General features: G+C 41.0%; 1 protein-coding gene across 1 annotated transcript; it reads left to right on the top strand.

Annotated features, from left to right (window-relative positions):
* The first annotated feature begins 999 nt into the window (after positions 1–999).
* Positions 1000–13593, top strand: LOC138351838 (piggyBac transposable element-derived protein 4-like). The gene is made up of 3 exons (XM_069303851.1): positions 1000–1525; positions 12210–12919; positions 13174–13593. The coding sequence occupies exons 1-3, from the start codon at positions 1000–1002 to the stop codon at positions 13591–13593; spliced, it is 1656 nt and encodes a 551-aa protein (XP_069159952.1).
* Positions 13594–25384: the final 11791 nt, after the last annotated feature.

Below are 25384 nucleotides of genomic sequence, written 5' to 3'. Positions count from 1 at the left end.
ATTTTCAATAACTTCAACTTCAATTATCTCTAAAACCGGAATTTCAAATATGAGACCTGGTAAAAAATTAAGCTTCTGTCCGATTCCCACCATATTTACACACTATGTGCAAAGTTCTTAATTCTAAGGCATCCATATACCTTAGCATTATTCGAATTATTCATTTTCAATAACTTCAACTTCAATTATCTCTAAAACAGGAATTTTAAATTTGAGACCTGATAAAAAATTCAGCTTCTGACCGATTCTCACCATATTTACATTACTTCCCCCCCCCTCCAAAAAAAAAAAATATATAGGTATACGTTAGGGATAACTGTATAACAGACACTGTGCTCCTTAACTGTCTAATAGTAGGTTCGACATATATATGTATGAGATTGGGTGGACATAAATAGGAGCTGCCTCATATGGGCCAAAAGGCCTTCTGTAATTACCTTCATTCTTATGTTCTTCTAACAAACATATATATTGTGGTAACTATTGCCCATATAAAAGTAATAAGGCCCTAATATGTTCCTCATTCATCAATACAACCTTATGAGACAAAGATAATAGAATCTGAAATCTGTAAATAGATCTGCCCCAAAAAATTAGTCACAAATTCTGCCACCTATTATTTTGTTATATATGTTATATAACATTATTAATATTACACTTTCACCCGGGCATGACGCAGCATTGCGTCATCCGTTTACTGTCTGCAATGCCGGGGATGACGCAGCATTGCGTCATCCGCTTTAAAAATTCGCCAAAAATCAGGTTTTTATCTGATTTTTTTGGGACTGGGTTTAAAATGCGCGCCGATGTCTTCCCATTTTCTTTGTTGTGCCTAGTGACCCGCAGGCGGCGCGGCACACGCCGTCGGCCCATTGTTTTTGCTCCACTGTTGTGACCGGTGTCACCTCCCCTCGCGTCTCAAACGTGTGAACATTTCAGTTATTTTCCGTGGCTATATTTCTTACTGCGGCTTTAAAAACTATCTATGCTTACTCCACGATGGATAGTGATCATGAACAAGGCCCTTCCTGGAAGAAAATTGCGAAAGAAAGGCGTGAAAAGCAGAAGCTGAGTAATGTACAGGAGAAGTACAAGCATGTGAGACTAACTCCCTCTAAGTTTCAGGCTGTAATTGACGATTTGTCTGGGTCATCTAGTGATGAAACTGATGTCGGTATTGATACTGATGCAAGTAGTGAACATTTAGAAACAGAAACGGCCGATGAGGATTTTGATAGTGATGAAAGTGAGGAGTCTGACGTCGAGACCGCCACTCGTGCACGGCGCGGTACTGGAGCTCGTGCCAGAGCCAGACGTACCACACGTACCACACGTACCCCAGCACCAACAGATTCTGATGATGGATGGTGTAGTGACAATACTGAACCCTTTGTGGACAATTTTACAGGTACACCAGGCTTGACTGTTCCTGTACCTTCCACTGTTCTTGGTTTCATTCAACTCTTTCTGACTCAAAAATTGCTGAAATATGTTGCCTATGAAACAAATTTATATGCTTCCCAAAGTAAGGCAGGTACTGAGCAAAGGACAAAGCACAGATGGCAACCAGTGACAGTGAAAGAAATTGCTAGATGTCGGAAAATCCGACACCATTTAATAATCATACAGATAATAGCTGTATTACCCACAAGTTACCCATAGAAAACGTAACTTGTAGTGGAATTACCGTCTATAGAAAACGGGATATCATCACCACATACTATTATAATTCACCAGCTATTTTGCTGGGAATTATTCTTAAATACATTAGTCTTTGGACTTTACCATCATAAAAACATCTTATATAAATTAACTTAATTATCAATATTAAAGTAGAGTAAATGTGACCCTTCTATCACTTTCTGAAATCTGGACAAAGTAGGCCAGGCGTCAGAGTGAGGAGGAGGGCAGCCATTGTTGTGTCACCTCCGAGACGTGTGGAGCAAATTCGGCTCCTATCATTCTGGACAATGTCGGCCAGTAACGTCAATAGTATGGAGTGTTAAACAGCCATTGTGTATACGAGACCAGAGGCACACGGGAGCAAATACGGCTCCTGTTAATTTTACTTGGACGTAGTGTTATGGAAACCAAAGGTACCATCTCCAACACGATGTCTACAATTCAAGTTAAGTCTATCCGAAACCCGTTTATCATTCATTTATGGCCATTAATGTCAGGATATAGGGTGACCCGGTTAGATCGCGAAATCGCCTCAAACTAAAGGTAATTAAGCCAGGTCTTCATGTTCCATGTACTGTATAGTGTTTTCTCTGATATAGCTTGTCATATATAGGATTCTGGCTTCACAGCTAGCGCACTTTTGACAGGTCAAGACGAGGATGGAAGATTTGTGCACCAGTTACTGGGTGATATGGAAGCTACCTCAAAGAGGATAATTTGGTGTCTACACCCTAGTTATACCTGGTGGACTAGCCTGCTGTACTATAAGATAAGGAACCTTTTCAATGTATGTAGATACTGTAGTTAGATTGGCTGCATATATATTAATTTAATAACCCCCCTAATGTGTAGAGGATCGATTTGTGAGATTGAGATTATTGCAGAAATACAGTCCACTTATCATTATACAAATTGCTATCGAAGTATATAAATTAACGTAAATATAAATTCATATAAATTAAATAAATATAAATCTCACAGGTCGGTTCCCACAATATTTGGTCCTTCGAAACCGAATTATTTGGACCTTCGGAACCGGAATATTCGGTCCTTTTAACCCACATTTGGTCATCTTAGTACCGGATGAACCAGTTATCCAGTGGATTCATTAAATATACTAGTGCAGTGTTATTTAAACAAAGGCCAGCCAGTCAAGACGGCAGCCTAGCCTCGAGGGAGCTCAGGAGCCTCCCTCAGCCCAGTTCAGCTTCGTCAGCGGTTTCATGCACACCCACAGATATTTGGTGGCGTGTTATTTCGTGAAATGACAGCGCTAATATAGAAGCCAGCCTAATTAGTGACTGTGTCTTCGCGATATTGTTCACGGATTTCGTGGTGTTACATTTCGCGAGAGATTATCCACGAATTTTGTGGACTTTATTTCGCGAGGTCACTAATAACATTTAATACTTCTAGATAATATTAGAAGTTTCATAGAGGCTAATTAAGAGGCTATTAACAATAATTGTGTATATTATTTCTCCAAAATAGAGAATTATTTAATATATATTGCACTAGTGATCACAGTATAATATTTACTAATTGCCAACCCACAACAGGGTAGGATATTACCATTGACTAGTTGAACTATTATTGTTCATCCTAGTCCCATTATTACTATAGTCAGTTGTACTATATTCAACAACCTAACACCATTAATGAATGGTCCAGACCCTATTTTGGGTGTAATTTTTATCAACTCGAGTTGAGTTGTATATATAATAATTTACTTATGATCATTACACCTTTGAGTGATTAATTAGTGTCTCTACCATCCTAGGGTGATATAGAAGAGCTAACCTAAAGGTACTTCCAGTGACACTGGTTTATCACTCAAATCATTAGTGTGTATGATTGTATATATATAATGTGTATTAATTTTAAGTGCTAACCTCTAGTAGAGGTAGGATTATTGCCTAGTGAGTGCAGAATTTACCCTAGGCTACCATTAGAGCTTGTTCAGTATTATGAGCAGCCCAAGTACAAGTCCCACAAGGCTTCACCAACGAGCCAGTATGGATAATGCAGGGAGAATGAAAAGAACCCTTGCAGGTCTTAAAGGCCACTTAACAAGACAGATCAAGAAATGTGAAGATTTGTCACAACAATCAACAGTTGATTATGCTGACCTGGAAAGCTATTATCAAGCAGCTGCAGGTAAATTTGAGCAAATCAAATGTCAAATAGCAACATATGTGGCTGAACTTGCCAACACTAATTTATCAGAAACAGAAATAGACGACATTATGGTTGATCTTGCGAATTATGAAGATCACACTCAGGCCACGTTACAGCCTTATGTCAAATTAATTGCCCAGAACAAGGCAACAGCAACAACAACAACAGTTGCATCTAATACGAGTCAAGCAGAAGCTCGACTCCCTCCAATTAATTTACCCGCTTTCTCAGGAAAAGATGAGGAAGATTGGGACGAATTTTGGAACAAATTCGTTGACCTTGTAGACTCAAAACAATCTTTACCAAAGAGTAGTAAATTCTCTTATTTGCAAGGCCAATTATCAGGTGAGGCTAAAACAGTAGTATCCCATCTGAGATTAACTAATGACGGCTATGATCTGGCAGTAAAACTCCTCAAGGATAATTATGCTGATCCAGAAGTAAGAACATCACATTTAGTTCATGAGCTGTTGCATTTAACCCCACCGGAGGCTTCAGCTGATTCACTCCAAGTCTTCAAGCTGGAGGTAGAATCATTGATCAATGCCCTCAGCCTGACAGCAGATACAAACGGGGCTGAGTGGGTCTTGAAAATAATTGTCCAGGAGAAAATACCTAGGGACATATTGAGACAAATGAGTGCTCATTACAATAAAAGCATCTTATCCATGAATGAAATATCTGAAGGTTTAAAGTCAGTAGTTCATCAATTACGAACACATGACAAATTAAAACCACCAAGTAAACCCTCAGAAACCAATAATAGTAAACCACAGAGTACCAAAGGTACTCCAAATCAATCTAGACAATATAATTTAACACCAAAGTGGAACAGTGGCAGTGTGGGCGTATATGCAGTGGGACCCTCCAAGCCTATAGTTACTGTGTCACCCAAGAACGTGACACCAAAGGGTACTGGAAGCTATGGAACGTGTTTGTTCTGCAATGAGAAACATTCAATGTACCACTGCTCTAATTTTCCTGATAGTGACGCCCGTGTTGAGCGACTCAAAGATTTGCAACATTGCACGAGGTGCCTCAGGAAACATAACATCAAGGATTGTGATACCCAATTACACCCTTGTAATAGGTGTAACAAAGGTCAACACCATGCAGCATTGTGCAGAGACACCAAAACAACGTCTCCAAACCCCAAGGTGGAAGATAGCATTCCCACCACAGTACAGTACTGCAAGGTGCAACAAACAAAGAGTGTCCAATCGGCAAAGTCTAAAGGTAATACGACTTTGCCTACTGCCCAAATTACCATCCTGAATAAGAGGGCCAAGGTCCATACTCGTGGGTTGTTTGACCAAGGATCCCAAAGAACATACATCACTAAAAGGTTGGCAGATGAATTACAATTAAGGCCTGTAGCCCAGATGTCATTCAACATCTCAGGGTTTGTAACAGATGCAGGACCTCAAGTCTACCAGGTGGTACAACCATCAGTACGCTTAGGCAGGTACGTCTGTCGAGTACAAGCCATTGTGGTGGACAAAATACCAGTAGACCTACAAGTTCAAGGTCTGAGAGCAACAGCCAAATTCCTGAGAAATAGAGGAATAAAATTGGCAGATAATATTAAGTCTGATCACCTCACCGACTTCAGTCTCCTTGTAGGGACAGACTATTGTCATCGATTCATCGGTAGCCCTACTAAATATCAGGGTATAACCATGTTAAACTCTGCAGGAGGTAAATTAATCTCAGGCCCAGTATCAAGCCTGAGGAGACCTATGCCTGCAGATAAACAATACCAGTAGAAATCTAAATTTGTCAGCTGATTATATTTCTCCAGTAGCATTATACTAAGGAGATTACAGCTGACTATAGTAACAGAGGTTGATGTTAGTATCATCATTTAAAGCTGAAGATGAGTTCATGAGGCCTCAGTGGCAAATCAGTGAACAGTAGCCTAAAACAGCTACAAGTCACTGCGACCAATGTCACTGAACCCACTGCAGTCTCAGAACCATACTTTACTTTAATGATGAGCTATTCAATCCTCTGAATCAATTAATTAAATTAAACCCCAATAAATCTGATGACTGATTTGATACATTTATTATTTAATCAAGATGTATTCCATGGGCCTCAGTGTTTATATATCAGTGACCAGTTACCTGAAGAAACTTCAAGTTATATCTAATGTCACTGATCTCACTGCAGTCCCTGAATCATACTTGACTGTAGTACTTGATCACATTCAGTCTTCTGGGTAAATAATATGTAATAAGGCTTGAATATTAGCCTTTCAAGAGTTGACAGGGAAATGAAATCGCATTAGACTTCTAACCCCTGCAACTCTAGTACGGGACATCCGTCCTGTACGAACAGACGCACAAATGTGTGATTACTAACTACTAACATCAAATTAATGTAATAATTCGATGGAGGAGTATCGGTGTTCGTCTGTTCTAAACAGGACTTCGACCCGTGAGCAGCCCCCTGGGGAATTATGTCGGAAAATCCGACACCATTTAATAATCATACAGATAATAGCTGTATTACCCACAAGTTACCCATAGAAAACGTAACTTGTAGTGGAATTACCGTCTATAGAAAACGGGATATCATCACCACATACTATTATAATTCACCAGCTATTTTGCTGGGAATTATTCTTAAATACATTAGTCTTTGGACTTTACCATCATAAAAACATCTTATATAAATTAACTTAATTATCAATATTAAAGTAGAGTAAATGTGACCCTTCTATCACTTTCTGAAATCTGGACAAAGTAGGCCAGGCGTCAGAGTGAGGAGGAGGGCAGCCATTGTTGTGTCACCTCCGAGACGTGTGGAGCAAATTCGGCTCCTATCATTCTGGACAATGTCGGCCAGTAACGTCAATAGTATGGAGTGTTAAACAGCCATTGTGTATACGAGACCAGAGGCACACGGGAGCAAATACGGCTCCTGTTAATTTTACTTGGACGTAGTGTTATGGAAACCAAAGGTACCATCTCCAACACGATGTCTACAATTCAAGTTAAGTCTATCCGAAACCCGTTTATCATTCATTTATGGCCATTAATGTCAGGATATAGGGTGACCCGGTTAGATCGCGAAATCGCCTCAAACTAAAGGTAATTAAGCCAGGTCTTCATGTTCCATGTACTGTATAGTGTTTTCTCTGATATAGCTTGTCATATATAGGATTCTGGCTTCACAGCTAGCGCACTTTTGACAGGTCAAGACGAGGATGGAAGATTTGTGCACCAGTTACTGGGTGATATGGAAGCTACCTCAAAGAGGATAATTTGGTGTCTACACCCTAGTTATACCTGGTGGACTAGCCTGCTGTACTATAAGATAAGGAACCTTTTCAATGTATGTAGATACTGTAGTTAGATTGGCTGCATATATATTAATTTAATAACCCCCCTAATGTGTAGAGGATCGATTTGTGAGATTGAGATTATTGCAGAAATACAGTCCACTTATCATTATACAAATTGCTATCGAAGTATATAAATTAACGTAAATATAAATTCATATAAATTAAATAAATATAAATCTCACAGGTCGGTTCCCACAATATTTGGTCCTTCGAAACCGAATTATTTGGACCTTCGGAACCGGAATATTCGGTCCTTTTAACCCACATTTGGTCATCTTAGTACCGGATGAACCAGTTATCCAGTGGATTCATTAAATATACTAGTGCAGTGTTATTTAAACAAAGGCCAGCCAGTCAAGACGGCAGCCTAGCCTCGAGGGAGCTCAGGAGCCTCCCTCAGCCCAGTTCAGCTTCGTCAGCGGTTTCATGCACACCCACAGATATTTGGTGGCGTGTTATTTCGTGAAATGACAGCGCTAATATAGAAGCCAGCCTAATTAGTGACTGTGTCTTCGCGATATTGTTCACGGATTTCGTGGTGTTACATTTCGCGAGAGATTATCCACGAATTTTGTGGACTTTATTTCGCGAGGTCACTAATAACATTTAATACTTCTAGATAATATTAGAAGTTTCATAGAGGCTAATTAAGAGGCTATTAACAATAATTGTGTATATTATTTCTCCAAAATAGAGAATTATTTAATATATATTGCACTAGTGATCACAGTATAATATTTACTAATTGCCAACCCACAACAGGGTAGGATATTACCATTGACTAGTTGAACTATTATTGTTCATCCTAGTCCCATTATTACTATAGTCAGTTGTACTATATTCAACAACCTAACACCATTAATGAATGGTCCAGACCCTATTTTGGGTGTAATTTTTATCAACTCGAGTTGAGTTGTATATATAATAATTTACTTATGATCATTACACCTTTGAGTGATTAATTAGTGTCTCTACCATCCTAGGGTGATATAGAAGAGCTAACCTAAAGGTACTTCCAGTGACACTGGTTTATCACTCAAATCATTAGTGTGTATGATTGTATATATATAATGTGTATTAATTTTAAGTGCTAACCTCTAGTAGAGGTAGGATTATTGCCTAGTGAGTGCAGAATTTACCCTAGGCTACCATTAGAGCTTGTTCAGTATTATGAGCAGCCCAAGTACAAGTCCCACAAGGCTTCACCAACGAGCCAGTATGGATAATGCAGGGAGAATGAAAAGAACCCTTGCAGGTCTTAAAGGCCACTTAACAAGACAGATCAAGAAATGTGAAGATTTGTCACAACAATCAACAGTTGATTATGCTGACCTGGAAAGCTATTATCAAGCAGCTGCAGGTAAATTTGAGCAAATCAAATGTCAAATAGCAACATATGTGGCTGAACTTGCCAACACTAATTTATCAGAAACAGAAATAGACGACATTATGGTTGATCTTGCGAATTATGAAGATCACACTCAGGCCACGTTACAGCCTTATGTCAAATTAATTGCCCAGAACAAGGCAACAGCAACAACAACAACAGTTGCATCTAATACGAGTCAAGCAGAAGCTCGACTCCCTCCAATTAATTTACCCGCTTTCTCAGGAAAAGATGAGGAAGATTGGGACGAATTTTGGAACAAATTCGTTGACCTTGTAGACTCAAAACAATCTTTACCAAAGAGTAGTAAATTCTCTTATTTGCAAGGCCAATTATCAGGTGAGGCTAAAACAGTAGTATCCCATCTGAGATTAACTAATGACGGCTATGATCTGGCAGTAAAACTCCTCAAGGATAATTATGCTGATCCAGAAGTAAGAACATCACATTTAGTTCATGAGCTGTTGCATTTAACCCCACCGGAGGCTTCAGCTGATTCACTCCAAGTCTTCAAGCTGGAGGTAGAATCATTGATCAATGCCCTCAGCCTGACAGCAGATACAAACGGGGCTGAGTGGGTCTTGAAAATAATTGTCCAGGAGAAAATACCTAGGGACATATTGAGACAAATGAGTGCTCATTACAATAAAAGCATCTTATCCATGAATGAAATATCTGAAGGTTTAAAGTCAGTAGTTCATCAATTACGAACACATGACAAATTAAAACCACCAAGTAAACCCTCAGAAACCAATAATAGTAAACCACAGAGTACCAAAGGTACTCCAAATCAATCTAGACAATATAATTTAACACCAAAGTGGAACAGTGGCAGTGTGGGCGTATATGCAGTGGGACCCTCCAAGCCTATAGTTACTGTGTCACCCAAGAACGTGACACCAAAGGGTACTGGAAGCTATGGAACGTGTTTGTTCTGCAATGAGAAACATTCAATGTACCACTGCTCTAATTTTCCTGATAGTGACGCCCGTGTTGAGCGACTCAAAGATTTGCAACATTGCACGAGGTGCCTCAGGAAACATAACATCAAGGATTGTGATACCCAATTACACCCTTGTAATAGGTGTAACAAAGGTCAACACCATGCAGCATTGTGCAGAGACACCAAAACAACGTCTCCAAACCCCAAGGTGGAAGATAGCATTCCCACCACAGTACAGTACTGCAAGGTGCAACAAACAAAGAGTGTCCAATCGGCAAAGTCTAAAGGTAATACGACTTTGCCTACTGCCCAAATTACCATCCTGAATAAGAGGGCCAAGGTCCATACTCGTGGGTTGTTTGACCAAGGATCCCAAAGAACATACATCACTAAAAGGTTGGCAGATGAATTACAATTAAGGCCTGTAGCCCAGATGTCATTCAACATCTCAGGGTTTGTAACAGATGCAGGACCTCAAGTCTACCAGGTGGTACAACCATCAGTACGCTTAGGCAGGTACGTCTGTCGAGTACAAGCCATTGTGGTGGACAAAATACCAGTAGACCTACAAGTTCAAGGTCTGAGAGCAACAGCCAAATTCCTGAGAAATAGAGGAATAAAATTGGCAGATAATATTAAGTCTGATCACCTCACCGACTTCGGTCTCCTTGTAGGGACAGACTATTGTCATCGATTCATCGGTAGCCCTACTAAATATCAGGGTATAACCATGTTAAACTCTGCAGGAGGTAAATTAATCTCAGGCCCAGTATCAAGCCTGAGGAGACCTATGCCTGCAGATAAACAATACCAGTAGAAATCTAAATTTGTCAGCTGATTATATTTATCCAGTAGCATTATACTAAGGAGATTACAGCTGACTATAGTAACAGAGGTTGATGTTAGTATCATCATTTAAAGCTGAAGATGAGTTCATGAGGCCTCAGTGGCAAATCAGTGAACAGTAGCCTAAAACAGCTACAAGTCACTGCGACCAATGTCACTGAACCCACTGCAGTCTCAGAACCATACTTTACTTTAATGATGAGCTATTCAATCCTCTGAATCAATTAATTAAATTAAACCCCAATAAATCTGATGACTGATTTGATACATTTATTATTTAATCAAGATGTATTCCATGGGCCTCAGTGTTTATATATCAGTGACCAGTTACCTGAAGAAACTTCAAGTTATATCTAATGTCACTGATCTCACTGCAGTCCCTGAATCATACTTGACTGTAGTACTTGATCACATTCAGTCTTCTGGGTAAATAATATGTAATAAGGCTTGAATATTAGCCTTTCAAGAGTTGACAGGGAAATGAAATCGCATTAGACTTCTAACCCCTGCAACTCTAGTACGGGACATCCGTCCTGTACGAACAGACGCACAAATGTGTGATTACTAACTACTAACATCAAATTAATGTAATAATTCGATGGAGGAGTATCGGTGTTCGTCTGTTCTAAACAGGACTTCGACCCGTGAGCAGCCCCCTGGGGAATTATGTCGGAAAATCCGACACCATTTAATAATCATACAGATAATAGCTGTATTACCCACAAGTTACCCATAGAAAACGTAACTTGTAGTGGAATTACCGTCTATAGAAAACGGGATATCATCACCACATACTATTATAATTCACCAGCTATTTTGCTGGGAATTATTCTTAAATACATTAGTCTTTGGACTTTACCATCATAAAAACATCTTATATAAATTAACTTAATTATCAATATTAAAGTAGAGTAAATGTGACCCTTCTATCACTTTCTGAAATCTGGACAAAGTAGGCCAGGCGTCAGAGTGAGGAGGAGGGCAGCCATTGTTGTGTCACCTCCGAGACGTGTGGAGCAAATTCGGCTCCTATCATTCTGGACAATGTCGGCCAGTAACGTCAATAGTATGGAGTGTTAAACAGCCATTGTGTATACGAGACCAGAGGCACACGGGAGCAAATACGGCTCCTGTTAATTTTACTTGGACGTAGTGTTATGGAAACCAAAGGTACCATCTCCAACACGATGTCTACAATTCAAGTTAAGTCTATCCGAAACCCGTTTATCATTCATTTATGGCCATTAATGTCAGGATATAGGGTGACCCGGTTAGATCGCGAAATCGCCTCAAACTAAAGGTAATTAAGCCAGGTCTTCATGTTCCATGTACTGTATAGTGTTTTCTCTGATATAGCTTGTCATATATAGGATTCTGGCTTCACAGCTAGCGCACTTTTGACAGGTCAAGACGAGGATGGAAGATTTGTGCACCAGTTACTGGGTGATATGGAAGCTACCTCAAAGAGGATAATTTGGTGTCTACACCCTAGTTATACCTGGTGGACTAGCCTGCTGTACTATAAGATAAGGAACCTTTTCAATGTATGTAGATACTGTAGTTTGATTGGCTGCATATATATTAATTTAATAACCCCCCTAATGTGTAGAGGATCGATTTGTGAGATTGAGATTATTGCAGAAATACAGTCCACTTATCATTATACAAATTGCTATCGAAGTATATAAATTAACGTAAATATAAATTCATATAAATTAAATAAATATAAATCTCACAGGTCGGTTCCCACACTAGATATTTGGGACTGACGATCTTGATAGGTATTTTCCCGTTGCCAAGACTTAGAATATATTGGCAAACAGGCAGATTCTGGCACATACCATGTTTCAACACCTTCATCACTGGTAAGCGATTTGAAATGATTGCTAAATATTTCCATGTTTATAACAATAAGTCCATACCACCAGGCCAAGGAGTTGACAAACTTATCAAAGTTCGCTCACTCATGCAATATCTCCTGAATAGATTAAAGAGAATATACATTCCCAATAAAAAATTGAGTTTGGATGAAGGGACAATGCCATGGCGTGGCCGTCTATCTTTCAAGACCTATAATCCCAATAAACCAGATAAATACGGAATAAGGCTCTACATGCTAGCTGAAGCCACCAGTGGCTACATTTATGATTTTCAAATCTATTCAGGAGTTGGGAAAACGACGATTGACACAGTTATGGCCTTGATTGAACCACTGAAGGATAAAGGTTACCATTTATATATGGACAACTATTACAATTCGGTCAGATTGAGTGAGGCACTGCTTCAAGTAGGGGTATACACCTGTGGTACCCTCAGACTACAGCGTGGTGCACCTAAATCTCTTCAGATGCAAGCAAATGGTAAAGTGCCAGTAGATAAAACTTTATTCAAACGCAAGGACAATACTTTCATAATTTTGTGGAAAGATAAACGAATTGTTTCACTCATAACAAATTGCCACAATGCAGAAACACAACAGGTTCAACGCAGAAAACGAGTACGGAATCGTGATGGAACAACCTCAGTGCAGCAGGTAACTGTCAACAAGCCGAATGCAATCTGTGACTACAATACAAACATGAAAGGTGTTGATCACTTTGACCAAATGATCAAATATTATCACTTCACAAGGAAAACACACAAATGGACGAAAAAATGACCTTTTATTTTGTGCAAATGGCTATCTACAATGCTTTTGTGATGTGCAACTACTATACAACAGATAGAAGGAAACTGACATTACTCCATTTCCATGAATAAGTCATTGCTGCACTATTGTTCTATAAGTCAAGTAACTGGCCTGAGGAAGATGATGACATCCCACATGCTGCTGATGTCAATGCCACTGGAGCCAATGTTGCAACACCAGGACCATCAACACCCAGACCTCCAACAGCAGGACCTTCAGGTGTGAGGCGCCCACTATTCACTTCACCTGTACCTGCAGACTTACCTTCATCGTCTGAGTCAGAAGACGAGGCTGTGATTATCACTAGTGGTGCTTCTGCTGCAACAAGACCCCGTATTGTGGATAATCCATACCGCCTCAAAAGAAACTTGTCCCATACCCAAGTAAAGATACAGAAGCGTCTGAGGTGTCGTGTGTGCAAATTGTCGGGTAAAAGGAAGGACACACACTATAAGTGCAAGACGTGTGATGTGGCATTGTGTCCTGCACCATGCTACAGTTACTGCACCATGCAGTAATGCTTGCCCACCATCCACTCCACCTATACAAAACATGGGTTGACCCTGCAAGAAACGTTTTCCAGGAGCAGGTGGAGTGGATAAAACAAATGTTCAACCCATGTCATGTTCAACACACAACACTGAGGTGGTAAGTACAAAAATTTTTATTATTTTTTTTTCATACTTTCCCGTATTGTACAGGCAATGTTGTTCTTCAATTGGCCCTTATATGCACTATCCATCTAAAGAATTCTATTAGGAACATTTTCATACCTAAATGAGCGCTGTAAAACGAAAATTGAGATTATCACCAGGAAATAATACTAAACATTTGTGGGCGGGAATTGGGAGTGTAGCTGGAAGGCGTCTGAGCGCTCACTCATGGCTAACACGTGGCTCGTCTTCAACTCGTCGGCGGTTGGAGCGTGACCAGGTTTTTTATTTTATATGCTAATGTTACTCTAGAGAATTCTATTGCGAACCATTCAGACCAAAATGAAAGACCTAGAACGAAAATTGAGGTGACCAGAGTGAAAATAGCGAAAACATTTTATCGGGTTTGCGTGCTCCTGGGTAACTCGTTCGCACTTTCTCTGTTTGCTGCGGGTAATTAGCCGGGCTTTTGGAGTTTATATGCATTTAGTGCTGTAGAGAATTCTATTTCGAACACAATGATACCAAATTTAATCTTGTAGAACGAGAATTGAGGTGACAAAGTTGAAGAGAGTATACACTTTTCGGAATTAACGCGCGCTCCCTTGAAACGCTGGGACCCAAATCGTATCGTTGAGGGGGTGACGAGCGGGGTGCGCGATTTAACATGTTGACCAATTTCGTTACAACTTCACATGCTTAGTGACAGATATGCGTTCTCCAAGATGTAGAAGTCACAACAAAATCCGAATAGAAACAAAGGAGAGAGAAAAAAAAGTGGTTGTCAGTTTTTTGTACAAAGGGACATAAGAATATTGCCATTGCGCAATGTATTTAAATGATATATAATAAAATATGGCATAATAACATACTAACTCATAATGTGTAAAATCTGGCCCTCCAGGTGGCACCAGGTGCATATCCACTTTGTATACCCTCCTTACTACTACTTGTCTTCTTTGTGTGTCGAACAGGTGATTGCATCTCTTTATCCCTGATTGCCAGTAAATAGGTGTGTCCCTGTAGGAGTACTGCAAGTTAGCCTTTCTTTATCGTGTTTAGTTGGTACAGAGACACTCATTAACACTAAACGGTGATATGATTATAGGTATATATATAAAATATGAAAATAATTATTGATACACAACACAACTTGTGCTGGTATTGATCCCACCAGATATAAGGGCCTGCATAATTAATTAATGGTGTTAGGTTGTTCAATATTTAGTACAACACTAGGCTATGGTAATATAAATGGGACTAGGTTGATCAGTATTTAGTTGAACACTTGTGAGATATCTGGGGCTTAACTCATATATTCAATTATTTACTTATTGGATTTAATAAATCGAAGGACCACCCACTTTTGAGAAAAGAGGGAAAACTTATAGAAGTGATCATTAGAATAACACTAGAGAACCAGTGTCTATGGATAATCATTAAGAGAATAATCACTTGAAATAATGAATGGAATGTATTATTAATTAATTATAGTCAGAGCCTCAAAGACCTACATTGGGGGGTATTTCTAGAAATTCATATATATCTAGGAACCAGTGTGGTTCGCCACCAGTTCATTGTTGAGTAAAGGATATAATTAATCTAAACTACTATAGATTCAAAATATGAGAACTCAAATTGTGAATATTAAAGATCATGAATTACTGAGCAACAGTCAGAGCAAAACACATTAATTACCAATCATCATTTCTGGTAATAATCTATTCAATGTAAAGATTCTACAGGAATTATATAAGAATCAATAATCATATTAAATAAATTTGTACGAAAAAATGTCTTTAAGACGATTTCTGTAACATCATTTCGTCATTCGTCCTCGTGGTCACAGGATCTGCACAAAGAAAGAACTCGAGGTGAATATCACGAATGATGAGAAACAACTTGATGACTCCTCGTATACATGCTGAAATTAGAGAAATTTAAGTAGCATTTGAATAGGCTACGTTTTATTTTCAATATTCATGAAAACGGAGGAAATTGTCGAAATTTTACTAACGTTGTATATTGGGTATCCTCGCTATATGACGACAGACTACTCACAAATATATAATCTAGGATGATGCATCAATCGAGAAACATATACTTAACATGAGCGTATTAAATACTGAGGTCTGCCGAAACCGCGTCAGCCAGTCCCTGGCGTCCACTGCCGTGTACATGTAATTACGGGTCTTGGCTTCAATTGTTGAAACGTTATTAACTGGCTGAGCACTATAGAACACGTTAATAAGTAATTATTAACTATTGACCGAGTATCAACGTAATTCTTGCCGATAAATTCCCCAGTCACTACCACGTGTCTCCCCACTCTTTACGCCAGGGATGCCTTCTCTCGCACAATGGCGTCGCTGCCTTCCTCAACCCGTCTCTCGCATTCACCACAGAAATTATTAATCACGAATAATTCTTTTCCGCGCAATTATGGATGTAATACGTTAACGAGAACTGGGTTGCAATTGTAGGGATTTAAATATTATCATATTCTCGTTTTATGGTGTTAAACGAGAAATGGAGAAGAATTTATTTTCTCCATGGCATTCACACGTAACAGAGAAAACTGCTACTACATAACTATTTCAGTTAATAACTCTCGGTTTTAGATTATTGGGAGTTATATTATCCGTAGGTAATTATTACACGGCATACTGATAATTTTAGAGAACCACATTCAATTCTCTAATCCATTGGTAATAAATGTGTCTAACTGGACATTATCTGACGCAATGTTGCTACTTGATTTCATGAGAATTCTAGCATTAATACGCAGATGCAATGGTTAATTTATGTTGACACTACCGTTAGTGAAATTAGTAACTACTGTAGTTAGTATATAATGATAATGATTTATTATAATACAATAGTAGTTTATTAGTGTTGGAAATTTCCAACAACACTAGTCAATGGTAAAATGCTTCCCTTAAAAGGGGTTGGGATCTAGCTACTAGAATATAGTGTAATAGACACAAAGTGCAAAATATTTTAATTGGAGTTTTAGTTTATATTTTAAATACTTTTCTTCTTAGATAAATTATATACACAATTGTTGTTGGTAGCCTCTCATTAACCACCGGTGTTATTTTGGTAGTAATAATTATTTTATTAGTGACTTTTCGCGAAATTAAACACCACAATCTAGTAGATAAACTCTGTAAAAATAAAGCCACAATTTGGTTTTATTTAATTTATGTGATAAAACTTCATGGATATCACACTCCACGAATTTGGTGGATAAGCTCCACGAAACGGCTGTGAGTCTAGGCTACTGACCAGTCTATGACTGGTGATATGTGTTTAATATATTATTGATTCATTGGACTGGTTTATTTAATTTGATGGACCAGTGTGATCTAGGATCATTAAGTACCCATCTAGGTTCAAAGGCCTGTAAATTATATTTGTTGCTCAAGATCCAGTAATTTCTGTATATGATGAACCAGTGTAGCATTTCTGGTTCATCCAGTTTGAAGGTCCATAAATTATTTGGGGGAAATCTACCTGTAATTGATTTGATTAATAATTATAAAATTAAATAATTGTATATATTACATTTCAGCAGAGTGCATTTTATAACTTTTTTCACCAGTAAACTTCCCTTCACACATTTTGGTGGGTTTTATATTTAAATCTTACCATAATTATACGGTAGACTTAATCAATAACCCCTGGGAGGCGCTTGCCTTAATAGCCTTCAACACCACCAGGCGCAAGAAATTATATTATTAAAAACTTTTGTTTCATCATATAAAAATGCTCATTTGTGTTCCGTGATCATGGGAAAATCAAAATCAAATAGTAAGTGACATATTTTGGCTGCAATAAAGCGGTAAAGTCTGGCAAAATTAAAGCGTTGACAGAGTAAGCGTCCTCTGACAGTCTTCTCTACCTCGCGGCAGGCAACAGTTGACACAACGACATTATTACCTAATTATTTCAATGTCTCTGATTTTTTCTCACTTTTTTGCAGTAATAAAATTCAATAGTGTGTAATGTGTTATATTTATATAATAAAAATGTGTAAACCAAATGTACTACTAATCTGGTATGGTGTCCAAACAATATAGTGGCCGTCAATACCACAGCCAGCAGACCATGCTACCTCACTCACCAAAAATCCTCCTCCCACTATACTGTTTATGCTGTTAATACGCTATATACACACACACACGTTATATATACGTATCTACATGTTTTATTCAACATAATTGTACAACAAAGCTGGTATGATGTCCAATCAACATAGTAGCCACAAGAATCTGCATGACAAGTGACACAGCAGACGACAGCCTCACTCCCTCCCACACTAACACCTCCCTCACCAAAATGTCTCCTCCCAGCATATCCTTTTACTGTTATTACACTATATATACACAGGTTATATATAGGTATATACATTTGTGTCCACCATAGCGAACCACAAAACTGGAATGGTGAGTCCAAACAACAGGAGTGAACTGCCACTCCCAGCCAGCAGACGCCATCTCCCTCACTCCTTCAACACCTTATTCGCCAGCATTCCTCCTCCCACAATACTGTTTGTGCATTAATTAAACTATATCCACACGTTTTATATAAGTATCTTAATCTTTTATACACCATAATTGTACAATTAGGCTGGTATGGTGTCCAAACAGCATAGTGGCCACAATACATGACATGACATGTCACACACCAGCCAGCAGACGACAGCCTCACTCCCTTCCTCACCAAAATGGCTCCTCCCAACATACTCCTTTTGCTGTTATTACACTCTATATACACGTTATATATAAATATTTACTTTTGTGTTCACCATAGCGAACCACTAAGCTTGTATGGAGAGTCACCACACAGGGCCACGAGGCCGATGTTTACATATTTGTATCAAGGTATAATTGGGCTATAGAGAACAGTTATACAGTAAATTAGTGAACGGTAACACAACAGGCGAAAGGATACAGCATACTGAAACAACCACCAGCACCGATCCACTGGCACTCAGTGGAAGAGTGGGACTCCAAACCACGTGGAGAGACGACGAATCCACCGAGGCCCACGACATAAGGACATCATTATAAACTCACATGGTTGGGTGAGCGGGATGGTTTTGGCCGGTGAGTGCTGCCTGCTCCTGTCAGTTAACTGATGTACAGTAAGGTTAATTATAAGAGAAATCTTGTTCAGTTTATCATATACATTTAGACTCACAAAGTGGCTCATTCCGGGTAGAAGTGTGACACATAGGAGACCCTCGTGACACTCACACTCACAAGCAAACACATACACAAGCAAATACACACACACACAAGCAAACACACACACACACACACACACACACACACACACACACACACACACACACACACACACACACACACACACACACACACACACACACACACACACACACACACACACACACACACACACACACACACACACACACACACACACACACACACACACACACACACAGTAAAGGGATGGAGTAAATCAAAATACGAAATGGTTTTTACGTATGTGAAACATCACGCCAGCAACAGGATACCCTTCCCCCCACCCCCTTCTTTCCCACCCCATCTTACCCAAAACACTACCCTATGGGAACTGGCTAGATAGCGGCCTTTGACACTTAGTTGACAACTGTTGGACAACTGACCATACCTCCAATTTCTCACCCTCCTCCTTCTCCCTCTCCCCCATTAAACATACACAAATAGATCTCTTCTGTTCCTCTCCCCTTCCTCCCAATATCTCTCCCCCTAACCTCCCCATACACACACTCCAGTGTTTGTGGCTTTGTGTGTACAGTGTTTTTAGTATAACAAGTAGTCTTGGATACTAGCTAAAGAAAGTAAAGAATCTTGACGAATACGGCTCATGTAGGTACTAGTTTCTGTCACCTTAGAATCAAAAGATCACACCACCAATCCCCCCACCACCATACACCATCCACCCCACACACAAACACACACACACACACACACTATGGAACTTTCTGAGCCAGCACGTCAAGGAACCCACAGGAGTGAGAGGCAATGATGAACCAGCTGGACTCGACTTGATATTCACCCTGAATGAGTCAGAAATAAGGGAAGTCAAAGTTGAAGCCCACATAGGAATGAGTGACCACAGTGTACTGACCTTTGAGTACTTGGTGGAGGTAGGGATAACCTATCCAAGGATGGGAGTAGAGGGAAAAAGACTGATTTACCGAAGAGAAAAATATGACGAGATGAGGAACTTCCTCAGGGGAATACCATGGGAAACAGAACTTAGAGACACGAATGTGCAGGACATGATGGATTTTGTCACCCAGAAGTGCCAGGAAGCTGCAGACAGGTTTATCCCCGTTCAAAAGGAGAAAAACGAAAACAACAGAAAAATCCATGGTTTAACCAGGAATGCATGGCAGCGAAGCAACTGAGTAAAAGAACATGGAGAAAGTACAGAAATAACAGAACACCGGAGAGCAGGGAGAGATATCAGAGGGCCAGAAAAGAGTACCTCAGGGTGAGGAGGGAAGCAGAGAGACAGTTTGAAAATGACATAGCGAGTAAAGCCAAAACCCAACCAAAGCTGCTCCACAGCTACATCAGGAGGAAAACAGCAGTGAAGGAACAAGTGATGACACTGAGAAAAGGGGAGAACAGATACACAGAGAATGACAAGGAGGTGTGTGAAGAACTCAACAAGAGATTCCAGGAGGTCTTTACAATAGAACAAGGAGAAGCCCCTGCACTGAATGAGGAGGAGGCAAACCAAGCAACCTTGGAGGAATTTGACCTCACCAGTGATGAGGTCAAAAGGTGTCTGTTGGAGCTGGATGTGACAAAGGCTGTTGGGCCTGACAGAATCTCACCATGGATACTAAAGGAAGGTGCAGAAGCACTAAGTGTACCACTCTCTATGGTGTATAACAGGTCACTGGAAACAGGAGATTTACCAGAAAGTAGGAACACGGCTAACGTAGTCCCAATATACAAGAAGGGTGACAAGCAAGAGGCACTGAACTACAGGCCAGTTTCCCTAACTTGTATACCATGCAAGGTGATGGAGAAGATCGTGAGGAAAAGGTTCGTAGAGTATCTGGAGGGAAATAACTTTGTAACACACCACCAACAGGTGTTCAGAGATGGTAAATCGTGCCTCACAGGTTTAATAGAATTCTATGACAAGGCAACAAAAATTAGGCAGGAAAGTGAAGGGTGGCCCGACTGCATTTTCCTGGACTGCCAAAAAGCCTTTGACACAGTACCCCATAAAAGGCTGTTAAAACAGTTGGAGCATCAGGCAGGAGTAAAAGGTAAGGTGCTCCAGTGGATAAGGGAGTACTTAAGCAACAGGAAACATCGAGTAACGGTGAGGGGGGAGACATCAGAGTGGCGAGATGTCACCAGCGGAGTCCCACAGTGCTCAGTACTTGGACCCATCCTGTTTCTAATATATGTAAACGATCTTCCGGAGGGTATAGACTCGTTCCTCTCAATGTTTGCTGATGATGCAAAAATTATGAGAAGAATCAAAACGGATGAAGATAGACAGAGACTACAGGATGACCTGGACAAACTGGAGAAATGGTCTAGGAAATGGCTGCTAAATTTAACTCAGGAAAGTGTAAGGTAATGAAATTAGGCGAAGGGAGCAGGAGGCTGAACACAAGGTATCATCTGGGAGGTGAAATCCTGCTAGAATCAAATAGAGAAAAAGATCTGGGAGTTGATATTACACCGAACCTGTCCCCAGAGGCCCACATTAAAAGAATATCATCAGCGGCATTTGCTAGACTGGCCAACATAAGAACTGCCTTTAGAAACTTGCATAAGGAATCGTTCAGGACCCTGTATACTACTTATGTAAGACCAATGCTGGAGTATGCAGCTCCAGCCTGGAGTCCATATCTAGTTAAACACAAGACAAAGTTAGAGAAGATTCAGCGGTATGCCACCAGGCTCGTTCCGGAACTGAGAGGAATGAGCTACGAGGAAAGGCTAAAGGAGCTGATCCTCATACCCCTGGAAAACAGAAGAGTAAGGGGTGACATGATAACCACCTACAAAATTCTCAGGGGAATTGACAGGGTGGACAAAGACAAACTCTTCAGCACAGGAGGGACACAAACAAGGGGACACAGGTGGAAACTTAGTACCCAAATGAGCCACAGAGACGTTAGAAAGAATTTTTTCAGTGTCAGAGTAGTTAATAAATGGAAGCACTAGGAAGTGATGTGGTGGAGGCTGACTCCTTACACAGTTTCAAATGTAGATATGATAGAGTCCAGTAGGCTCAGGAATCTGTACACCAGTTGATTGACGGTTGAGAGGCAGGACCAAAGAGCCAAAGCTCAACCCCCGCATGCGCAATTAGGTGAGTACACACACACATCTTTATTCAATTTCCTCCCCCCTCTCCCTCGCTCTCTCCCACTCTCCTTCTGTCCCTCCCTCCCTTCCTCCATCTTCCTCACTCCATCCCTCTTTCCCCCCCCCCACCATCCTTCCCTTCATCCTGCCTCCTGCCACCGGCTGACCCCCGTAGGTACCCCCCCCCCCCTCACCATACACACACACACACACCCTACCCTCCCCCCAACCCCCCGCCTACACCCCCCCCCCTCCCTCCATACACTCGTCCCCTGACTCCCTTCTCTTTTCACACACCCCACCCACACTCTCCCACTCACACTCAAACTCACACAATCACACGCACACACACAGACACAGACACACACACACACACACACACACACACACACACACACACACACACACACACACACACACACACACACACACACACACACACACACACACACACACACACACACACACAAAGTTGAGAGGTGGAACCAAAGAGCCAGAGCTCAACCCCCACAAACACAACTAGGTGAGTACACACACACACACACACACACACACACACACACACACACACACACACACACACACACACACACACACACACACACACACACACTCACACACACACACACACACACACTCATTTAGGCGGGATCCAAGAGTCAATGCTCGATCCTGCAAGCACATATAGGTGAGTACACACACACACACCCTCCCTACCCCCACTCAAATGTTCAGCAAAATCTCCCTCCCCCCACACCCAATCCCCACCCTTCTACCCCTCCCCTCCTCCCGAGTCCTCCCTCCCCCCCTTTCCTTCCCGTCCTCCCTCCCCTTTCACCCCATACCCTCCCTGTCCCTCCCCCTTCACTGGATCCCCCGCCGCTCATCCCAGTATCCTCTGAGACCCTGTTATCCACCTCACAGGTCCTCACACCCATGGAACAGCCTCCCCCACCAGCAGAACACTCACCAAGGAGGCGATTTGAGAAGGGACAGAAGAAAGTGAGCCTCAAAGCGATGTACACAAACATAGATGGAATTACAAATAAAGCAAATGAGCTTGGAGAACTGGTACTAGAGGAAAACCCAGACATAATAGCCCTCACAGAAACAAAGATCACGAAAACGATAACAAATGCAGTGTTCCCACAGGACTATTATGTTATGAGGAAAGAGAGGGAAGGAAGAGGTGGGGGTGGTGTAGCTCTGCTGGTAAGACAAGGCTGGGATTTTGAGGAGATGGATATTCAGGGCTGCGAAGGTTTCAGTGACTACATAGCAGGTACTGTAACAAATGGAGGGAAAAAAATTATAGTCGCAGTCATATATAATCCACCACCAAATGACAGAAGACCTAGACAGGAATATGATAGAAACAACATGGCCACCATTAACATAATAGAAAGAGCAGCTTCTGTTGCTAGCAGGAATGGATCTGGACTACTAATTATGGGAGACTTCAACCATGAGAAGATAGATTGGAAGAACAGAGACCCGCATGGAGGACCAGAAACATGGAGAGCTAAGCTGCTGGACGTGGCAACAAGAAACTTTCTAAGCCAGCACACCAAAGAACCAACAAGAATGAGAGGAGAAGATGAACCAGCAATGCTTGGTTTGATATTTACCCTAAATGAATGGGATATAAGGGAAGTTAAGATGGAAGCGCCCTTGGGAATGAGTGACCACAGTGTATTGAACTTTGAGTACCTGGTAGAGCTAGGACTTATCTCCCCCCAAAAAGAACTAGGAATCAAAAGGCTGGCATACCGAAAGGGGAATTATGAACAGATGAGAAGTTTCCTAAGTGAAATACCTTGGGACACAGACCTCAGAGACAAGTCTGTACAGGGTATGATGGACTATGTTACCCAAAAGTGTCAGGAGGCAGTAAACAGGTTCATCCCGGCCCAAAGGGAAAAATCCGAGAAGCAACAGAAGAATCCATGGTATAATAGGGCATGTATGGAAGCGAAGAAACTGATCAAAAAGGCGTGGAGGAACTTCCGGAATAACAGAACACCAGAAAGCAGAGAGAGATACCAGAGAACCAGGAATGAGTACGTCAGGGTGAGAAGAGAAGCAGAGAAAAATTTTGAAAATGATATAGCAAACAAAGCCAAGACCGAACCAAAGCTACTCCACAGTCACATCAGAAGGAAAACAACAGTGAAAGAACAGGTATTGAAACTTAGAACAGGCGAGGACAGGTATACAGAGAATGACAGAGAGGTGTGTGAGGAACTCAACAAGAGGTTCCAGGAGGTCTTCACAATAGAACAGGGTGAGGTCACTGTGCTAGGAGAAAGGGAGGTAAACCAGGCGGCCTTGGAGGAGTTCGAAATTACGAGAGAGGAGGTCAAGAGACACCTGCTGGATCTGGATGTTAGAAAGGCTGTTGGTCCAGATGGGATCTCACCATGGGTACGGAAAGAGTGTGCAGAGGCACTTTGCCTGCCACTCTCCATAGTGTATAGTAAGTCACTAGAGACGGGAGACCTACCAGAAATATGGAAGACGGCGAATGTGGTCCCAATATACAAAAAGGGCGACAGACAAGAGGCACTGAACTACAGGCCAGTGTCCTTGACTTGTATACCATGCAAGGTGATGGAGAAGATCGTGAGAAAAAACCTGGTAACACATCTGGAGAGAAGGGACTTCGTGACAAATCGCCAACATGGATTCAGGGAGGGTAAATCTTGCCTTACAGGCTTGATAGAATTCTACGATCAGGTGACACAGATTAAGCAAGAAAGAGAGGGCTGGGCGGACTGCATTTTCTTGGATTGTCGGAAAGCCTTTGACACAGTACCGCATAAGAGGCTGGTACATAAGCTGGAGAGACAGGCAGGTGTAGCTGGTAAGGTGCTCCAGTGGATAAGGGAGTATCTAAGCAATAGGAAGCAGAGAGTTACGGTGAGGGGTGAGACCTCCGATTGGCGTGAAGTCACTAGTGGAGTCCCACAGGGCTCTGTACTCGGTCCTATCTTGTTTCTGATATATGTAAATGATCTCCCGGAGGGTATCGATTCATTTCTCTCAATGTTTGCGGACGATGCTAAAATTATGAGAAGGATTAAAACAGACGAGGACTGTTTGAGGCTTCAAGAAGACCTAGACAAGCTGAAGGAATGGTCGAACAAATGGTTGTTAGAGTTTAACCCAACCAAATGTAATGTAATGAAGATAGGTGTAGGGAGCAGGAGGCCAGATACAAGGTATCATCTGGGAGAGGAAATTCTTCAGGAGTCAGAGAAGGAAAAAGACTTGGGGGTTGATATCACGCCAGACCT

The sequence above is a fragment of the Procambarus clarkii genome, chromosome 51 (assembly GCF_040958095.1).
Source record: "Procambarus clarkii isolate CNS0578487 chromosome 51, FALCON_Pclarkii_2.0, whole genome shotgun sequence".
In the NCBI taxonomy this organism is placed as follows: Eukaryota; Metazoa; Arthropoda; class Malacostraca; order Decapoda; family Cambaridae; genus Procambarus; species Procambarus clarkii.
Note: the sequence above shows the minus strand (reverse complement) of the source record. Positions and strands in the feature narration are given on the sequence as shown.